The sequence below is a fragment of the Chiloscyllium plagiosum genome, unplaced genomic scaffold (assembly GCF_037043375.1).
Source record: "Chiloscyllium plagiosum isolate Xiang-an unplaced genomic scaffold, Cpla_swu_hap1 HiC_scaffold_9, whole genome shotgun sequence".
NCBI classification, from domain to species: domain Eukaryota; kingdom Metazoa; phylum Chordata; class Chondrichthyes; order Orectolobiformes; family Hemiscylliidae; genus Chiloscyllium; species Chiloscyllium plagiosum.
In genome coordinates, this window is record NW_028270147.1 from 28,523,589 (window position 1) to 28,545,392 (window position 21,804).

At 40.7% G+C, this 21,804-nt stretch overlaps 1 protein-coding gene across 1 annotated transcript in view; it reads left to right on the forward strand.

The window, feature by feature from the left end:
* Window positions 1-21,804, forward strand: part of szt2 (SZT2 subunit of KICSTOR complex) — a 260,612-nt gene that overhangs the window by 223,164 nt on the left and 15,644 nt on the right. The window contains 5 exon segments of the mRNA XM_087990508.1: window positions 433-507; window positions 3,340-3,405; window positions 12,976-13,189; window positions 14,621-14,804; window positions 21,017-21,139. Of these exon segments, the coding sequence (XP_087846634.1) occupies window positions 433-507; window positions 3,340-3,405; window positions 12,976-13,189; window positions 14,621-14,804; window positions 21,017-21,139 (662 nt within the window).

Below are 21,804 nucleotides of genomic sequence, written 5' to 3' on the forward strand. Positions count from 1 at the left end.
TATCTGCAGCAAGGTGTGCATTGAATATTTTGTAATTGACAATTGGAATCATGCTACAGCCCGAGAAACTATTTTCCATAAGCTGAGAGAACTCACTCACTTTTAGGGTTACGATGACTTCTTTTATGAAAGACTCAGATGGTAATTGAAAATATTTTGTAGTTTTGTGAAACAGTTATACTTAGGCTGAATTGGTTACCTTTTCATTGAATTGTAGGATTTTATTCATTATAAGGGGTCAAAGGAGCTTTTTGTAACAGGTTAAACGTGGTTTTCTGGCTTCCATTCGTTGCCACTGTCTAAAACACGAAAGAGTGACTTGCAACGAAATAGCATGTATCTGCAATTTCAGAGAATGAAGTAGAATTTTATTCACAACAAAAGAGGAAAACATACACATTAATTTATGTCTTTTCTTTTACCCCAATCCAGGGCTGTTACTTCTGTGTGAAACAATATGCCCTTGAATGCTCCCGGATTCCAATGGGACAGTCTGTCAATTCTCAGGTAACTTTAAGTATGTTAGAGAAATATGAGATATTTACACATTGGGCATGCTTGGTATTAAAGACAGATGACTGACCCTAAAATAACAACATTTTACAAATCAATGCTACACAGCATAACTCTGAACAGATGACAGCCTTAAAACCAAAGCACAATTTAATTTTTTTTGTGAAAAATGTAAAGGCTGCAGCTTCTTAATTCATTCATTTTAACAGAACAATGTAACAAGACATTGCTTAATTCAAAGATATTAATGTTACTGAACTAAATGAATGGAAGTGGGCAGGTTCATGAGTGGGCTCCTTTCATTTTAAAGGATTCAAACTAAATTATGGAGTGGCCTACCCTAGGAATGAATATGATATTGGTGTGATTAAAAGTGGAACAACCAGTTAGAACAATACTTCAGAAACGGGAAAAGTCCATTCATCCTGCTCACTATTCCTTCTTCCCTAGCCAAGGAACTAAATAATATTTTAAATAATAAATTGCAAACAAGTAGGCATCAGTTTTACTGTACCTTCCTTTCTATATTAATAGATCATTCCAGACTCAAGCAGGATTTATATGAAACATTTTTTCCATAGCATTTTTGACACCTTAATAGTTCACATTGAATTTTGCCACTTAGTGCCAGCAGCTCCCTTACTAAAGCCAGAAGTCACAAGACACCAACAGCTTTATTTAAAATATCTTGGACTATAATCTGGTGTCGTGTGACTTCTAACTTTATTCACCCCAGTCCAACACTGGCACCTCCATATCCCTTCATAAAGTTATGTATCTAGATCAGTCTCATTAGATCCCTTAGTTTGTATCTCACCAGATGTTGAGAATATGTTGTGTAGATTCAATTTTTCTGATGGTTCTGAATAATTCATTTTTAAATTTGTGTTGTGCAGTATCTGTTTAAAATGACACTTGTGTTATTTGCTTGATTTTTAAGAATGACTCAAGTGATCTTTCTGTATATTTGTAAATAATTTGTAATCTCTTCTCAGTCTTTATGTTTATTTGTTCACAACATTTGGTTAAGGCATTGCCACTTAATGAATTAGATTCAACAGAACACTGTCCTTGGATAATCAAATTTTAATTTTGCACAATCATAAACAGTAAAACAAAAACTGAATCTCCTTCAATCCTTAAGTTGTCGAAATGGAAAGTCTGAAGCATTATGACAGATCTGGCCCATGACCTCTGTCAAGCAACCATGCCTCTAGGGGAATTGTCTTAATGGCTTTCTATATACTGAACTGAAATAGCTTCAAATTCATGTTGTAGGGCGTTAGTTGGATTGCCATCATCTCTCCTGTGTAACTGTCCTTGTGTATGAGAAAAATGGAATGGCGCACCAAATTCTCCCATTTAACATCTTGGCTCCCTCTTCAAAACCCAATCAACCTCTTATTTTCTGAAGGCTGCCTTGATATTCATTCCTAGGGCAGGCCACTCCATAATTTAATTTGAATCCTTTAAAATGAAAGGAACCCTTGTGCAACTGGACCTTGCCCCTGATAAGGTGTGCCTGTCATATTACATACCTTATAGGCTGTTAGAACAGAAACTTTAACGATTTCTGATGACATTAGTGCGAGCACAAAACCTCTTTGAACTTGCCATTGGTTTAATTTGGTTTTGGTTTGTAACGATCTTCTGCAGTTTGTTGCTTCCCTTGGTTAACAAAATTATTTAAAACTGTATATTGTAAATTGCTAATTGATTTGTAGCTGAAATTATGGAACAAAACTATCTGGAGAAGGCAATTCATCTTTATAAAGGAAACATTTGTCATCAGGCAGATGAATAATAATAAAGATTTCACTACAAATACTTTACAACATGTTTCCGAAACTTTACACTAATTAGCTTGTTCTCAACATCAGGGACAACCAAGATTGATTCCATAAAGCAATTAATTAGGCAATAAGTTCCCACTACCTCAAGAGTCTTTTATTCAAAATCATTGTAATGCCATCCAATGTTAGGCTAGGATCCGAGATGGTTTTGATTTAATGACAGATTTAATTCCCTGTTTCCAGAAACAAAGGGTGCTGTTGAGTGGAAAAGCATGGGGTTTAGAGCCCATTATCCTCTTGACTCTTTCACAACCCCCCCCCCCCCCGATAAGGGTGGGCTGGGCCAAAATTCACAAATGGCCTGACTCCTACACCCAGGCTCGGTTATTGTCCTTTTCTAAGTGAATACCATTGTGTTGCTCGATGAACTATAGCAGCAGTAGGGACTTCCTTATCACCACAAACCCCAACCAAACCTTTCCGCACCACACTGACCAACTTTCCCCACCCACCCTCACTGCAGCCTGCCAAGCGACTGCACCAACATCTCACTTAAGTTAATGTTTTTGAATGGTTCACTCAGACTAACTTGCAATTAGTTTCCAGTAGTATTTCCTACAGGGTGTCAGATATCCTATCTTGGTATTCTGGCAATTGAAGGAAAAGGGAGTCCCATAGATACAAACTGTCCCTGAAATAAAGCCAGCCTTTCATGTACATAAACAAATCTAAGTGGGAAGACCTTTTTTAAACAAAAGACATACCATTTCTTAGTTTGACTTTTTCTAAAGCAGCTGCTATTGATGTTTTCAGTATTGGAAAATGTGATTTGAAAAGAAACAGTGCTGTGTTAATTTAAAGTCTGGATGAAAATCAAGTTTGGTGACCCTTCAATTACTAGACTGCTCTCATGATGTTTTATGATTAATTCTGGCCTGTGGCAATGCCTCACTTAAATGTACTGTACCTAGAATAGAAACTGCATGTGTGTCTGTTTAGTGCCATATCCATCTCCATTCCTGTCTCCCATTAGGGCTCTCTAGTGTCCAAAGCTCGCATCAAGTGCCTTGCCGAAGTGAGTTCGGTCTCAGAGTCAGCGGTATGTCCCAAGCTCCAGAGGCCTTACTCTCATACACTTCTTCTCCTTCCCGACTGCACACTGACTCACTTTCTGCTAATTTTGCTGGTTCTCTTATTTTTTTGCCTTCACTCTGTGGCTCAGAGTATTAGTCATTCTGAGGGAACGGTTTAGGTGTTGCTTATACTATGCTCTTTTCAATTCCTGGACATTCACTTTGTGTTGCACTGTTAAGCTATAACTTGCAGCTGTGATTTGATTAAGTATTGAAAAAATGGGAAGTATCCTTGCCCATTATTGCCTCCCTCTTTCATTTATTCAGCCTACAAACATCAAATTAAAATTGCTGTCCTCCCATTTAAGGGCCAAACAATAACCCTTTGAGAAATGGTAGCTGCAGTGCCTTTCAATTAAGTGATCATCCTTTTTCTACTGTTCATTAAAGGCCATATTATACCTTGAGACTTTTACTAACCACAATTTTGACTGACTTTTCTACACAACTTGCGTAGACATAGTGCTTTTAATGTCAAAAAACTGTACAGAATTACTTCACAAATTCATGGCTATTGGAGGGTGAAATAGGTGGGTTAAAAGAGAAAGCGGTTAGATGATTTATGTAGAAAATTCAAGAGAAAAGGGCCTAGAAGACTGAAAGCAGTATTGCCAATGTTGGGACAAGCAGAGGGAAGGATGTGTAAGAGGCTCGAGTCAGAGAAATGTGGGGATATATCATGATAGAAGGTTAGAAACATGGTGAGGGGAATGATTATGATGGACTTAAATAGGAGGGGTGAGAAGAAATATATTGATGGATGACAAGTGGGTGAGGTTAGAATAGCAAAACTAGTGTTTTAGAATACCTGAATTTTATTGAGCATGTAAGATAGAAGCTGCAGAGAGAGCATTGGGCTTATCAAGGGAAATGGTAAGATATTGGTAATATCACTGGACTAATAATCCAGAGGTTCAGGGTAGTGTTTTGAGTGCATGAATTCAAATCCCACCACAACAATTGGGTATCGCTAGCTAGTCCAGCATTAGTTACTCATCTCGGGTTGCCTTTAGAAAGTGGTAGTGAGCTGCTGCCTTGAACAGCTGTAGTCCATGTTGTGTATGTAAACCGTCAGTGCTGTTGCTAAGAGAGATCCAAGATTTCAGCAACCCAGTAATGAACATTCCAAGGAAGAATTGTTTGGAAGGGAACTTGCAGGTGGTAGAGTTCCCATGCATCTGTTGCATTTGCCCTTCTACATGCTAAGGGTTGTGGATTCAAAAGGTGTTGTCGAAGGACTCTTGGTGACTTCTTGCATTGCATCTTCTGGATAGTACACACTGTTGTTCACTGTGTAAATTCAGCAGCTACTTTGTCCTGAATGCTGTCAAACTTGAAATATAGAGAGCAGGAGCTGGCCATTCGGCCCTTTGAGTCTGCTCTTCCAAGTATTGTTATCATGGCCAAATGTCCAAATCAATAGTCTGTTTCCCTTTTTCTCCCATACCTTATGATCCCTCGAGCCCAAGTGCTATATCCATCTCCTCCTTGAAATCATACAATGTTTTGGCCTTGGCTGCTTTGAGTGTTGTCTGAACGTCCCACATCCAGGCAAGTGGAGAGTATGCCATCACACTCCTGACTCATGCCCTGTAGATGGTAGACAGCTTTTGGGAAAATCAGGAGATATGTTACATTATGGATGGCTCAGTGATTAGCACTGCTGCCTCACAGTGCCAGGGGACCTAAGTTTGATTCCAGCCTCAGGCGACTGTGCAAACTCCACACAGACATTCTCCTCATGTCTGTGTGGGTTTCCTCTGGCTGCCTGGTTTCCTCCAACAGTCTAAAGATGTGCAGGTTAGGTGAATTGGCCATGCTAAATTGCCCATAGTATTAAGGGTGTATAGGTTAAGTGCATTAGTCAGAGGAAATGTAAAGTAAGTAGAGTAGGGGAATGGGTCTGGGTGAGATCCTCTTCGGAGGGTCGGTGTGGACTTGTTGGGCCAAATGGCCTGTTTCCACACTGTAGGGGTTCCATGATTCTATGGTTCATTATAGAATCCGCTGACCTGCTCTTATAGCCATAGTATGTAAATACTGGTCTAGTGCCATTTCTGGTTAATGGTAACTTCCAGGATTTTGATGGTGGAGATTGTGATACCAAGGGGGTCATGTCGATGAGGAAAAGGGTAGGGCAAGGATAAATGGTGAGGGGATGGGTGCAGAGTTAATTGCTGATGCTGTACTTATGAAAACTTAATAAAGACTAAATGGGGATAGAAGAATTATGCAGGAGAAAGATGACGTAGTTAACTGGTTCTTGGAAATGGAGTTGAGGACCAAAGTTGGGAGTGACACTCGGAGGAACAACCAGGATGGAAATTAGCACAGTTTATGTTCTGTTTATTTAGTCATGGTTATTCCTACGCTAATCAGTATCTAAATGTAACTCCAAGAGTAGTGGTAACTGCAGATTTTTTGTAACAACTTCAAAGTTTGTCAGGAGACTATTACACCTGCATAACTTTTCATGATGGTCACTTACAAATTGCCTCTTATTCAGAGAAGCCACTCTTGGCCAAGACACCTTTATTTCTCTAATATGGTGGTCTCAAGAAATGAGCATTCTATTGCATTCTTACTGTAATTTCTCACTTCATGTGGCCCTGCAGACTGATGTCTTTTTAGATGATCTGAACTGCAAAAGAGTTCCTGGGACAAAATCTCTTCATACTTCATAAAGTCAAGCTGCTATGTTATTTCACTAACTTACCTGTTCAGACAAGAAATTGATGAAACAGTATATATAGAAACAAAGAAGTATAAAATTCCACTTGATTTTCCTTCCTGTTATGGAAACCTGGCATTGTTACTATGCACCATAGTTGTGTCATGCCAGACTTCCTGCACCGGAATCAAAAGTGCACTGTTATCAAAAGGTTACTCACAGATACATCCCAACACAGTCTTCCAGACCAGAGATGCAGTAAATTGCCTGAAACAAATTAGGCTTGTTCATCCCTGTGGGTGGAAAGCCCCACATTCAAAGTGAGGACAGCAATTCTATTTGAATCTGGAATTATTATCAACCATTATCCAAGAAATAAATATCACAAAACAGTTTTGAAAAATGCTTGTTGTAGACACTGACAGTGCAACCAGATGGACATCTCTGGAAATGCTAGTAGAGTTTAATGGTGCTTCTATGTGAATTACTTCACTCTGACGGAATGCTTCTATGGACATTCGGGCACTATGAATGCTCAATGGGAATTCTTGGGAATTTAGACTTTTCAGTTCAATTTTGATGCTTTTACTAGCTTTTCTTAAATCAGCTGGCTTCCCATTATGGTGAGTAGACTGTACAACTGCTCAAACCAGTTCTATTCCAGTGTGTTATCCAAAATCAACATTTCTGAAACTGCGGAATCATATTCTCAAAATGTAGGATCCTGTGAAAAGACATGTGATTGCTGCAAGACAACAACATTTAAAGGATTGATTCTGAATTCCCTAGAACACAGGAAAAATATTCTTGTTTAATTGGTATAACTATATTGTAAGATAGAAGTTGAATAAGGCAATTAACTTTGGTTTAAGCTTATCATCAAACCTCAAACTTAGTTTGCAACTTGGAAATCTCTTTCTAAGATGTAAAATAAAAGCAGTTTAAATAAAGCTGCGTATTATTGATGTGAACTTGCAAACTGTAGGACAGACTTGTTCAGAACTCATTTTTCCATGGATCTGATTATTGCTAGACATGCTCAGCTAGCAACAGTGAATGGATGTGACAGGAGCTAAATAAACACAAAGTGAACTGTTTCAGCCTGGTTTCATTTGGCTCAGCTGTTTTTGGAGTATCTTACCTTTTGTTCCCTCCTATACACATCTTCACCCATTATTCCAGAATATTCTCAGTCAAGCTTTTACTTGTCCACCACTAACACAGCCCTGATCTGTGTTTTTTTCCCTTTCACTGTAGTGATGAAGGGGTAAATCATACAAAATTATTTTATCTTCACTTCCATTTCCATTTTCCAAGCGAGTCTAAATAGATATTTCAAGTTAGACATAATCTCAGCAGTTCCAGTTACGTCAGGTCATAGCTGGATATTTTAAGCTACCATGCTGAGGTGAAGAACTCTCAGAATATCCTATCAGCTGTAGCTTAAGGACATCAAGATCCAAAGTCTTTTCACTCAAATGATAGATTGTGTTCGATAGTGAGTTCAGATTGCACATGTTCACTTAAGGTATATAGAAAACCTAATCTGTTTTGACTGAGAAAAATGTTCTTGGGTTGAGGGAGAAGGAACTATCAAGTGTTTTAAAATTGTAATGTGGATTGGTTGAACTAGATGTAAAGAAGTGTTTAGATACTGAAGGTGGGAATTTGAATTGCAATTGGATTTCTGTTAAAAGTAGAATGCCACTTTCACCACTTAAAAATTGTTAACATTTTGATTGGCTGCCATCTGGTGGAAGAAGTCTTGGCTTAATTTTAAGGTTCAGGGCAAAGGAGGAACAGAATTTATTTTTGTATTGGCAACTGACTGCAATTTCTACTCCACCTAGAAAGTTAAATGTCTCATGATGACTGTACACCATTGTTGATTATTGTAAAAACCTATTTGGTTCATTAATACTCTTTATGGAAGGGAGCTGCCATCCTTACCTGATCTGGCAAAAATGGGACTGTAGACACACAGCATGTGTGGTTGAATCTTAACTACCCTATGAAACAGCCGAGCAAGCCATTAAGTTGTACCAACCACAAGAAAAGTAAGAAAGAATGAAACTGGACAGACCACTTTGCATCAACTAAAGTACCTAAAACGGCAGAGACAGCCCTGTCAATCCTGCAAAGTCGTCCTCCTTAACATCTGAGGTCTAGTGCCAACATTTGGAGACCCATTCCCAGATATGTCCTGTCTCACGGGCAGGAGAAACTCTGCATTGCTGTTGGGCCGGTGGTATAGCCCAGAAATTTGATAGCAAGGCATTTGATAAGGTTCCCCATGGTAGGCTCATTCAGAAGGTCAGGAGGAATGGGATACAGGGAAATTTAGCTATCTGGATACAGAATTGGCTGGTCGACAGAAGACAGCGAGTTGTAGTGGAAGGAAAGTATTCTGCCTGGAAGTCAGTGGTGAGTGGTGTTCCACTGGGCTCTGTTCTTGGGCCTCTACTGTTTGTAATTTTTATTAATGACTTGGATGAGGAGATTGAAGGATGGGTTAGCAAGTTTGCAGACGACACAAAGGTTGGAGGTGTCGTTAACAGTATAGAGGACTGTTGTAGCTGCAGCGTGACATTGACAGGATGCAGAGATGGGCTGACAGATGGCAGATGAAGTTCAACCTGGATAAATGTGAGGTGATGCATTTTGGAAGGTCGAACTTGAAAGTTGAGTACAGGATTAAAGGCAGGATTCTTGGCAGTGTGGAGGAACAGTGGGATCTTGGTGTGCAGGTACATAGATCCCTTAAAATTGCCACCCAAGTGGACAGGGTTGTTAAGAAAGCATATGGTGTTTTGGCTTTCTTTAACAGGGGGATTGAGTTTAAGAGCCGTGAGATCTTGTTGCAGCTCTATAAAACTTTGGTTAGACTGCACTTGGAATACTGTGTCCAGTTCTGGTCGCCCTATTATAGGAAAGATGTGGATGCTTTGGAGAGGGTTCAGAGGAAGTTTACCAGGATGCTGCCTGGAATGGAGAGCTTATCTTACGAAGAGAGGTTGACTGAGCTCGGACTTTTTTCATTGGAAAAAAGAACAAAGAGAGAGTACCTAATTGAGGTATACAAGACAATGAGAGGCATAGATAGAGTTGATAGCCAGAGGCTTTTTCCCCAGGGCAGAAATTGTTAACACGAGAGGTCATAGTTTTAAGCTGTTTGGCAGAAAGTATAGAGGGGATGTCAGAGGCGGGTTCTTTATGCAGAGAGTTGAGAGAGCATGGAATACGTTGCTAGCAGCAGTTGTGGAAGCGAGATCATTGGGGATATTTAAGAGACTGCTGGACATGCATATGGTCACAGAACTTTGAGGGTTCGTACATTAGGTTTACCTTACATGAGGATCAATGGTTGGCACAACATCGTGGGTTGAAGGGCCTGTTCTGTGCTGTACTGTTCTATGTTCTAAATCCTTAACATTGACTCTGGACCCCTTGAGGTCTTGTGGCATCAGATTAAGCTTAGGCAAGGAAGCCTGTTAATTACCTCATGCCCTCCCCAAACCACCTAATGAATCAGTGCTCCTCAATATTGAACAGCACTTGGAAGAAGCACTATGCGTGGCAAGAGTGCAGAATGGACTTTGATTGGACAGCAGTGTCCACCACCAAGAGCGTCATGGCAGCACCAGTCTTTATTGAACTGGTCAAGTCCTCAAGGACATTGCTGCTAGACTGGGTCCGCAGCAGGTGGTGATGGAACCAACAAAAGGCAAAAACAAACTTGACCTAATCTTCAACAATTTGTCTGCAACAGTTGCATATAACCATGACAGTATTGTTAAAAATGACTTTGCACAGTCCTTGTGGAGATGAAGTCCCATTGAGAATGCCCTCCATCGCGCTGTGCACTACCACCATGCTAAATGGGGCAGACTTCAAACAGATCTAGCAACTCAACTGGGCATTCATGAGACAATCTAAGCAATAAGCAGCAAATAACTTGTACTCCAACATATTCTGCAGCAACATGGCCTGGCATATCACTCATCCATCAGGGGATCAACTCTGGTTCACTAAGGTGTGAAGGATCGCATGTCAGGAGCAGCACCAGGCCTTCCTGAAAATGAGATGTCAAATCTGGTGAAACTACAAAACAGAGCAGCCAAACGGCATAAGCAGCAAATCATGGACAGAGCTAAGCAATTTCACACCCAACAGATCAGATCCAAGCTCTACAGTCCTGCTCCATTTTGTTGTGAAAAGTAGTGGACCATTTCAAAACTCGCTGAAGTGGGAGAAGGCTTCACAAGTATTCCCAAGCTCAGCGATGCAGAGTCCTATATATCAGTGCAAAAGATAAGGCTGAAGCATTTGCAGCAATCTTCAGCCAGAACAGTTAAGTGGATGATCCATCTTGGCCTCCTCCAGAAATCCCCAGCACCACAGATAACAATATTCAACAAATTTGAATCATTCCCCATTATATCAGAAAACAGCTGCAGGCACTGAATACTGAAAAGGCCTCTGTGCCCAGACCACATTCCAGCAAAAGTACTGAAGACCTCTGCTCCAGAACTTGCCATGCCCTTGGCGAAGCTGTTCCAGTACAGCTACAACACTGGCAACTACCCAGCAGTCTGGAAAATTTCTCAGGTATGACCTGTGCACCAAATTCAGGACAAATCCAACTCCGATAATTACCGCTCCCATCAGTCTAGCCTCAATCATCAGTAAAGTGATGGAAAATGCTGTCAACAGTAGTGTCAGGCAACAATAACCTTCTCACTGACACTCTGTTTGGGCTCTGCCAGAACCACTCCTATCCTGATCTCATTGCAGTCTTAGCTCAAAACATTGACAAAAGAGCTCAAGTCCAGATGTGAGGTGAGAATGACTGCCCTTGACATCACGGACAGATTTGATCAAGTGTGACAAGGACTTCTTGCAAAACTGGACTCTCTGGGATTGGGAGTAAATTCTTTCCTAGTTGAAGTCATGCCTGGCACATAAGATGGTTATGGTTGCTGGAGGTTAGTCATCTCAGCTCTTGGACATCTCCGCAGTTGCTCTTCAGGGTAGTACCCTTGGCCCAACCAACTTCAGCTGTTTCATTAGTGACCTTCCCTCCATTGTAAGGTCAGAAGTGGGAATGTTCGCCAGTCATTACACAATGTTGAGCCCCATTTATGACTTCTTAGATACTGAAGCAGTCCATATCCAAATGCAGGTTTTTCATGGCTTGAGTAGCAAGTAACATGTCCGCCAGATAGGTAGCCAGACAAAAGAGAATCTAACTATCACACTTTGACACTCAGTGGTGTTACTTTCACTGAATACCCCACTATCAACATCTAATGGGTTATGTTGACCAAAAACTGAACTGGACAAACCACTTAGGACTGTGGCTACAAGAATAGGTCAGAGACTAGGAATCCTACAATGACTGACTCATCTTCTGACTACCCAAAACCTGTTCACTAATTGCAAGATACAAATCAGGATTGTCATGGAATGTCCACCACTTGCCTGACCATTGCTCCAACAGCACTGAAGAAGATTGACACCATCCAGGTCAAAGCAACCTGCTTGATTGACACCACATCCACATTCACTCCCTCTGCCACCAATGCTCAGCAGTAGTGTGTCATCATCTATAAATGCACTGTGGAAATTCACCAAGGCTCCTTGAACAGTGCCTTCCAAACATACAACCACTACCATTTAGAAGCAAAAGGGCAACAGATGCATGGAATCATCACCACCTGCAAGTTCCCCTCCAAGCTATTCACTGTCCTGACCTGGAAATTTGACACCATTCCATCAGTGTTGATGGGTAAAAATCCTGGAACTGCCTCCCTCATGGCATTTTGGTCTACCTACTAATGGACTCCAGTTGTTCAAAAAGGCAGCTTATCAGTACCTTCTCAAGGGCAACTCGTGTTAAGCAGTTACTACTAGTGTAATGATGCCCACACCCCATGTACCAATAAACAAAAATGGCAGCTGAATAAGTGAAAGGCCACCTTAGTTTTCCAGTCTGATTTGAGGATTGTCATTTTTGCCTGATGCATTAATAGTCTTAAATTGAGGGAAGTAAATTTCTCCCAACCTCAGGTGGTACAAATAGAGCTGCTAAACATTTAGCAGCCTTTTGGGAGACTCATACAGATCACAGCTTTTAGAGGTGGATATATTTTCTCAACAGTTCCAAATTGGAAATTGTCTGCTTTTCTCTTCTGCCTTCTTCAAATAGATCAGCTTTCTTTTCAGTTGTTCTCTCATTCACTAATTTGAATAATAATAATGTTCAGAATTTGACAAACACTTGAACTATAAGGAGATCAAAATGGGAGCAGCATTAAATATGTCATCAATAGAATAAAATTACCAATCATGACTCTAAAGATCCTTTTATCTTCGATCATTATAGTCATTCTCTCTGGCTCTAATCATGAAACACACATTGAACCACAATAATTATAGTGCAATGTGGTGTACTTTATTAAGAACTTAAAATGTAAACTGTACGATTTGGTGGCTTATTGATTAAAATTCAGTGCTCAAATTCCTGAATTTTTTTATCTCTACTTTTAATACTAGAATTAATATTATCTCATCTTTTCTCTCATTGGATATTGCCATGCATTGCGATGTTAATATTTAGTCCAAGATTCAATCCATGATATTAGTAGAACAATAGGCTTGAGAATAGCACAAGGCATGCCCATTTTACAATGATCCACTTTTTTTAAAAATTAGAATTAAAAGGAGTGCATTGCAAAAGGAAAATAAATCAATTTGTTGCAACTTAAGTAAATAAAAAATTCCTTTAAGATAGGAGTAACAAGCCATAATCCCCACGAATAGGATGAATGTAATCCAAAGTTATGTGTTGTCTCTATCCTGGCAGCTGTCAATGTTGTTTACAGAGGAGTGTGACAAGGTTCGGGACCTGATGCATGTTCACTCCTTTAGTTATGATTTCCACCTTCGTATCATTCATCAATACTTGGTCGGCCGTCAGATGACTCTGAGGCAGGGCTACCATTTGACTAGCTTCCTCGAAGATTTTATCTGTCACCATCCAGATATTCCAAAATATGGAAGGAACCACATCTTTGAAGGTAAGAGAACTGTAATTTTTTTGAAAAAAACATTTGGAACAGCAAGATTTGTTTAGCATCACTTAGTGGAAAAACTGAAGGAACCCAAATCACAATCTGAGCTTTGATTTTTAAGTTAATATCAGGCTTCAAACGTAACAGAATGTCCCAGTCACCTCAAAGGGATATTCTGAAGCAGACTTGGACTCCCAGCCACCTTGGTAATATTTGGCAGATTTTTTAAAGGGGTAGGTTTTTTAAGGAACATCTTAAAGAAGGGAAGAGGGGGAGAGAAGTTTAGCAGGGAGTTCCAGAGCTCAGGTCTAGACAGAAGACATGTCCACCAATGGCAGGGCAACTAAAATCTAGGAAGATCAAGCCCAGAATTAGATGAGATGTGCAGGTAAATCGGAAGGTTATAGAGCTGCAGGAGATTACAGATTTGGAAGGAATGAGGCCAAGGAGAGATTTCAAAACAGTGATTGCACAGTCAATATTTACTAAAGCAAATCTCTCAATACATTTATTAGTTAAATCTGCAATATTTTTATATTTCACTGCAATGGAATGCCAATTGTACTTAAATGTTAAAGGCTGTGTTAAATGAACTACAGCTAACCTATGAGTGAAGAAAGTGACACAGTGCATAGATGGTCTTTACAGTGCTTATTAAAATTTCATTTGTAGGGTGAGGTTGAGAAAATAAGTTAATATTCTCTGTACCTACATTGTTTTGTTAACTGTAAATATCCTAATCAACAATAAATGTAATTTATGATTTTTCAGCATCTTGGCATTTCCAACTGATATAACACAATGTGATAGGGTGCTATTTCATGTGATCACCAGCTGAATTGCATGGATAGAGAAATGAGTTACCCTAGGCTACCTCGTTATTGCATCTAGTTACATGTTACAGAAAAAAAATTATAGTTGCTAGCTTTTCTGGCCAAAATTGTACTATAGAAGTTGAACCAAAGAGAAAAACATGTAGAAGGTAATTGTTCTTTAAATGAAAAGATATGGTGCAATGCCACATTATGGATCACTTAATTAGTGTTCCTGAGTTGAAACTGGAAAAGCAGTTCAAGAAGGCAGCTCACTACCACCATTAGAGATGGACAACAAATATTGACCCAGACATGATACTCACAACATGTAAATGAATAAATAAATAAAACTAGCAGAGTTGCTTTCACTGTTTACTTGTCAGTGACCTCAGGTAGAAAGTGCTGGGATTAGGAGAGGGCAGCGATGGCCTCAGCAATGACTTTGACTTTCCATTTAAATATAAGGGAGCACTCAATAGCTAGTCTTATAACAAGATTCATGTGATTGATATTGATAAGTTTGAACAACATACTAGCTGTGAGATGCATGCTTAAAAAAGAATTTTTGTAAGTAAATGCCTTCTACCATGATGAGTTGCGGAAATTCGATCTTTTTCTCCAGGGACGATAGCTTTGTCCACAAACATGACAACTGCTCATCAACTGTACAACTATATCACTGACCATGCCAGTATATATGGAATGAAACCATTGCGTATGTCAAGAACAGCAATGGGTATGGAGGGAAGAAAGGGGACCCAGAACACAGAAATGCATGAGTATGCATTAGTGGCTCTTTGGAATCGGTGAGTGCAAAGCAATGTGTGTATGTGCCATTGTGTTGATATCTTCCCATCTTTCCATTTAGGCAATTTGATTGCCAACGGAAATTTAACTGTACTATCAAGGAGCATTCACCCTTTAGAACATAGAACAATACAGCACAGAACAGGCCCTTCGGCCCACGATGTTGGCCGAACATTTGTCCTAGCTTAAGCACCTATCCATGTACCTATCCAATTGCCGCTTAAAGGTCACCAATGATTCTGACTCTACCACTCCCACAGGCAGCGCATTTCATGCCCCCACCACTCTCTGGGTAAAGAACCTATCCCTGACATCCCCCCTATACCTTCCACCCTTCACCTTAAATTTATGTCCCCTTGTAACACTCTGTTGTACCCGGGAAAAACGTCTCTGACTGTCTACTCTATTTATTCCCCTGATCATTTTATAAACTTCTATCAAGTCACCCCTCATCCTTTGCCGTTCCAATGAGAAAAGGCCTAGCACTCTCAACCTATCCTCATACTACCTATTCTCCATTCCAGGCAACATCCTGGTAAATCTCCTCTGCACCCTCTCCAAAGCTTCCACATCTTTCCTAAAATGAGGCGACCAGAACTGCACACAGTACTCCAAATGTGGCCTTACCAAGGTCCTATACAGCTGCAACATCACCTCACGACTCTTGAATTCAATCCCTCTGCTAATGAACGCTAATACACCGTAGGCCTTCTTACAAGCTGTATCCACCTGAGTGGCAACTTTTAAAGATCTATGAACATGGACCCCAAGATCCCTCTGCTCCTCCACCTTACTAAGAACCCTACCGTTAACCCTGTATTCCGCATTCTTATTTGTCCTTCCAAAATGGACAACCTCACACTTGACAGGGTTGAACTCCATCTGCCACTCCTCAGCCCAGTTCTGCATCATATCTAAGTCCCTTTGCAGCCGACAACAGCCCTCCTCACTATCCACAACTCCGCCAATCTTCGTATCGTCTGCAAATTTACTGACCCACCCTTCGACTCCCTCTTCCAAGTCATTAATAAAAATTACAAACAGCAGAGGATCCAGAACTGATCCCTGCGGAACTCCACTTGTAACTGGGCTCCAGGCTGAATATTTACCATCTACCACCACTCTCTGACTTCGACCGGTTAGCCAGTTCTCTATCCAACTGGCCAAACTTCCCACTATCCCATGCCTCCTGACTTTCCGCATAAGCCTACCATGGGGAACCTTATCACATGCCTTACTAAAATCCATGTACACTACATCCACTGCTCTACCCTCATCCACATGTTTGGTCACCTCCTCAAAGAATTCAATAAGACTTGTAAGGCAAGACCTACCCCTCCCAAATCCGTGCTGGCTGTCCCTAATCAAGCAGTGTCTTTCCAGATACTCATAAATCCTATCCCTCAGTACCCTTTCCATTACTTTGCCTACCACCGAAGGAAGCATAACTGGCCTGTAATTCCCGGGGTTATCCCTGTTCCCTTTTTTGAACAGGGCACAACATTCACCACTCTCCAGTCCCCTGGCACCACCCCCATTGACAGTGAAGACGAAAAGATTATTGCCAACGGTTCTGCAATTTCCTCTCTTGCTTCCCACATAATCCTAGGATATATCCCGTCCGGGGACTTGTCTATCCTCGAGTTTTTCAAAATGCCCAACACATCTTCCTTCCTAACAAGTATCTCCTCTAGCTTACCAGTCCATTTCATACTCTCCTCTTCAACAATACGGTCCCTCTCATTTGTAAATACTGAAGAAAAGTAAATACTTTCAGGAGAGGCAATGGTGTAGTGGTATTATTGTTGAACTTGTCATTCAGAGACCCAGATAGTCTGGGGATCCGAGTTAAAATCTCACCACTTGAATGTGAAAATCTGGAACTAAAAGTCTAATAATCACTGTGAAACCAATGTCAGTTGTTTTGCAAACTCTTCTGTTTCACTAATGTCCGTTGGGAAGGAAAACTGCCCTGCTTTTCTAGTCCGGCCTAATTGTGACTCCAGACCATCAGTAATATCATAGTGTTTTAAAACGTGGAAAGAAGTATTTTGGCCCATCATGTCCATACTGATCATCAAGAACCTATCTACTCTCGTCCCATTTTCCAGCCTCCAGCCTTGTATACTGTGGCATTTCAAATGATCATTTAAAAGCGTATTAAATGTTGTGATGATTCCCATCTTTACCTTTCAGGCCATGAGTTCCAGATACCCACTAACCTCTGGATGAAAAAATTATTTCTTAAATCCCATCTAAACTTCCTGTTATAAACCAGGGAGCAGAGATTTAAGGTAGTTGACCCCACTATGAGGAGAAAGGTTTATTTCTACCTACCCAATCTATATTTCTCATATGTGGTTGACTCTTCACCGCCTTCTGAAATGGCCTAGCAAGCCACTTAGTTCCATCGACCACAAGAATGTCTCAAAGAAGGAAAGAAACCAGACAGAACAGTTTGCATCACCTGGGCACTGCAAATAACAATGGCAAACACAGTTCTGTCAACCCTACACAGTTCTATCAACCCTGCAAAGTTCTCCTTACTAACATCTGGGGCTAGTGCCAAAATTGAGAGAACTGTCTCTCAGATTAGTCAAACAATAGCCTAACATAATCACATTCATGGAATCATGCCTTGCACAAGCATCACCATCCATGGCTATGTCCTGTCTCATTGGCAGATCAGGCTCAGCAGTGGTGGCGGCTCAGTGTTATACTGTCAGGAGGGAGTTACTATGGAATTCTCAACAATGACATTGCATTCACTGAAGTCTAATTGCATCAGGTCAAATATGCTGCTGATTATTATAAACTACCCTTCACTCAGCTGATGAATGAATACTCATTTAGTTGAACAGCATTTTGAGGAAGCACTGTGACAAGAGGACAGGATGTTCTCTGGTTGGAGGACTTCACTGTCCATCATCAAGAATGGCTCAGCAGCACCACCACTGACCAAACTGATCAGGTTCTAAAGGGTATGGCTGCTAGACTGGGTCTACCACAGGTGGTGAGGGAATTAAAAGAGAGACTATCACCATGCTAAGTGATACAGACTTATGAACAGGTCTAGCAACTCAAGAGTGGGCATACATGGAGCACTGTGGGCCATCAACAGCAGCGGTATTGTATTCCAACACAATCTCCAACTTCAGTATCTCCCACTATACCATTACTATCAAGCCAAGAGATCAGTCTTTAGTTCAATGAAGAAGGGAGGGAGGCATGCCAGGTGCAGCACTAGGCACACTAAAACTGAAGTGTCAACCTCGTGAAGCTATAAAAGCAGAACTATTTGCATGCTAAACAACATAAGCAGCCAGTGTAGACAGGGCAAAGTGAGTCCACAGCTGAAGTATCAGATCTAAGCTGTATAGCCCTGATACATCCAGTAGTAGACAATTAAACACAATGATGGAGGTGGCTCCATTCTCATGGGGGAATATATCACATCAGCAAATGTTAAAGTTGAGGCATTTACACGAGTCTTCAGCCAGAAGTGGATGATCTATCTTGGCCTCTGCCAGAGGGCCCCAGCATCACAGATACCAGTTTTCAGCCAATTTAGTTCAATCCATGAGGCAAAACACTGGGCCCTGACAACATTTTATCAATCATTACTAAAGACCTGACAAAACTTGCCATTCCCTTATCCAGGCTGTTCCAGTATAATAAAAATGGTATCAACTCAACAAGATGGAAAATTGCCCAAATAAGTCATGGATATGGAAAGCAGAACAAATCTAACCCAGCCAGTTACTGCTCTATCAGTCTTCTCTCAATCATCAGTAATGTGATGTAAGGTGTCATCAACAGTGCTCTGAAGCAGCACTTCCTTAGCAATAACCTGCTTACTGACAGTTTGTTTGGGTTCTATCAGCACCACTCAGCTTCCTGACCTTATTATGACCTTGGTTCAATCATGGGGCAGAAGTGAAATGAAAGTGACAGTCTTTGGCATAAAGGAGCTTAGCAGAATTGGAGTCTATGAGAAATAGGGGTGAAACTTTTGGCTATGTGGCACAAAAGAAGATGGTTTTGGCTGTTCAAGGTCAGTCACCTCACTCCAGAACATCTCTGCAGGAATTCATCAGGGTAGTGTCTGAGCCCCAATCATCTTTTGGTGACTCTTCAGTGACCTTCCCTTCGTTACAAGGTCATAAGTGGTGATACTTGCTGATGATTGCACAATGTTCTTTACCATTCGTGACTCCTCAGATACTGAAGCAATCCATGTTTGAAATCAACGAGACCTGAACAGTATCCAGGTTTGGGCTGACAAGTGGCAAATAACATTGCGCCAGACAAGTGTCAGGCAGTGATCATTGCTAACAAGAGAGATTCCAACCATTAACTCTTGACATTCAAAGGTGTTGCCATCACTAAATCCCCCACTACAAATATCCTGACTTACCTTTGCCAAAAACCTGAATTTGGCATGCACGCATGTATGTACGTACCGTGGCTACAAGAGCAAGAAATCCTGCAGCAAGTAACTCACCTCCCTGCTCCCTAAAGTCTGTCCACCATCTATAAGACACAGGTCAGGAGTGCGATGGAACACCCCTGACTTTCCTGAAGGAGTGCAGCTCCAACAGCATTTGAGAAGCTTGACACCATCCAGGACACAGTAGCCTACTTAAATAACACCACATCCACAAACATTGACGGCTTCCCCCCCCCCCCCCCCTTCCCCACTACCAATGTTCAGTAGTGGCAGGGTGTACTATTTAGAAGATGCTCTGCAAAAATTACCAGGACTCTATAGACAGCACCTTACAAACCCACAATCGCTTCCATCTAGCAGGATAAGGGCAACAGATATATGGGAACACTGTGACCTGTAATTTCTCTCCAAGCCACCCACCTCCAGACTTGGAAATGTATCATGGTTCCTTCAGTATCAATGAGTAAATCCAGGAGCTCCCTCTCTTGTGGCATTTTCGATCTACCTACAGCATATAGATTGCACTGGTTCAAGAAGGCAGCTCACCACCTCTTTCTTAAGGGGAACTAGTGCTCACCCAGCTAGTAATGCTCACATCTTGTGAATGGATATATAAAATGAAACTGCTTTACTGGCTACTGCAACAAAATGTCATCTGGATGGGTATATGAATAGGAAGGGTTTAGAGGGATATGGGTCAAGTGCTGGTAAATGGGACCAGATTAGGTTAGGATATCTGGTCAGCACAGGTGAGTTGGACTGAAGGGTCTGGTTCCGTGCAGTACATTTCTATGACTCTATAAGTTGCAATTTTTACAGAAGAACCCAAAGGCACCTCACAGAAATGTTATCAAACAAAATCTGACGCTGGCCACGTGTGAGATGTAGTAAGGTGCACAACAGTTTGCTTGAAGTTGTAGATTTAAGAAGCATCTACAGGAGGAAGCAAGTAGCGAGGCTGAGGAGGAGATCCCAGAGCCTGGTCTAAGAAGTTGAAGATATGATTTCAATAATCAGTCTATAGAAATGACATGTACACAGAGGCCCAAGATGGGAGCAGAGATCTTGGGATCTTTAAAGACTTGGATGCAAGAAAGACAATGTCAGAAAATGTTTTGAAAACAAGCAGAAGCCTTCTAAAATGGAGAAACAGTGTAGGGTAGCTGGCATGAATGATGGGTGAATCAACTTGATGTGATGTAGGACAGCAGAATTTTGGATAAAAATGGAATATATCAGGCTTGCCAGGGAACATTGGAATAGCTAAGGTAGTCTACAGACATCAAAGGTATGGTTTCAGAAGGTGATGATCTGAAGTAGGGTGGAGATAGATAAAGTTAGAATTTATCCTAATAACTTTATGACCTACATCCTAGAATCATCCTTATTGCACTTCTCTGAATGCATTTAACATTATCAATGTCCTTTTGATGGTTCCTAATCTCGAATTCCACAAACTATTCCCAGTGTACTTTCAGTAACCAGCTGGTCAAATTTAGAAGTACTGTGTTTTTTTTAAAACTTGTATAGATTTTAAATCTAATCAGAGCATAGTATGAGCAGTGATCAATTGTGTTTGTTGTTTACTCATACTACAACCCATATGCGAGAGCAAGTTTTCTATACTAAAAATATTGAACGGTCAACTTGTTTTTGGTGATTACAATCTTAAATGTCACGATTGGTTTAGAAAAGTGATGTGTTGCATTCATTTTTTTGGTGTTTATGAAAAGGCTGACAGGATTTTTTTTTGACATCCAGATCTGGATCATACAAAGATTCTGAAGGAATCAGACATCATGATGAGTTTGATGTATCCTTATTGGTGTGTCATAGTGCGGGTCCTTTTGAAGAGCTACCAGAAACAGAACGCAACATGCTACGGTAGGTCTATGTCTTTGTATAGAGTCACCGAGTTGTAGAGATGTACAGCATGGAAACAGACCCTTCAGTCCAATTCATGCATGCCAATCAGATATCCTAAACTAATCTAGTTCCATTTGCCTGCACTTGGTCCATATCTCTCTAAACCCTTCTTATTCATATACCCATTCAGATGCCTTTTTAATGCTGTAATTGTACCAGCCTCCACCACTACCTCTGGCAACTAATTCCATACATGCACCACTCTGCATGAAAAACTTGACCCTTAGGTCACTCTTAAATTTTTCCTCTCTCGCCCTTAACCTATGCCTACTTTGCCTCTTTGGTGCATTATTTTGTTATCTGGAGTTTTAAATCTTAGAAGCATATAGTTTCCAATTCATCCCCTATTTATTTCTATTCCTAGATTCAAAGTTCTCTCCTTCATTGTGAAGATTAGTAATCTGTACATCTTTTAGTGTCACTGTAATGAGAATATTTACCAAACCAGTACAACATTGATGTGCCTGAGATGTCTGTTTAAAATCGCAAAGCTGGAATATTGTGGATCCTTGATAAATGTTGCTACTGGATTTGAAAGAGTGTCTATTATGTGAGAGGATTCAAAGCTTCTAGTTACTTTGTATCATACATTTGAATGCTAATCATTTCTGTCCAAGTTATGG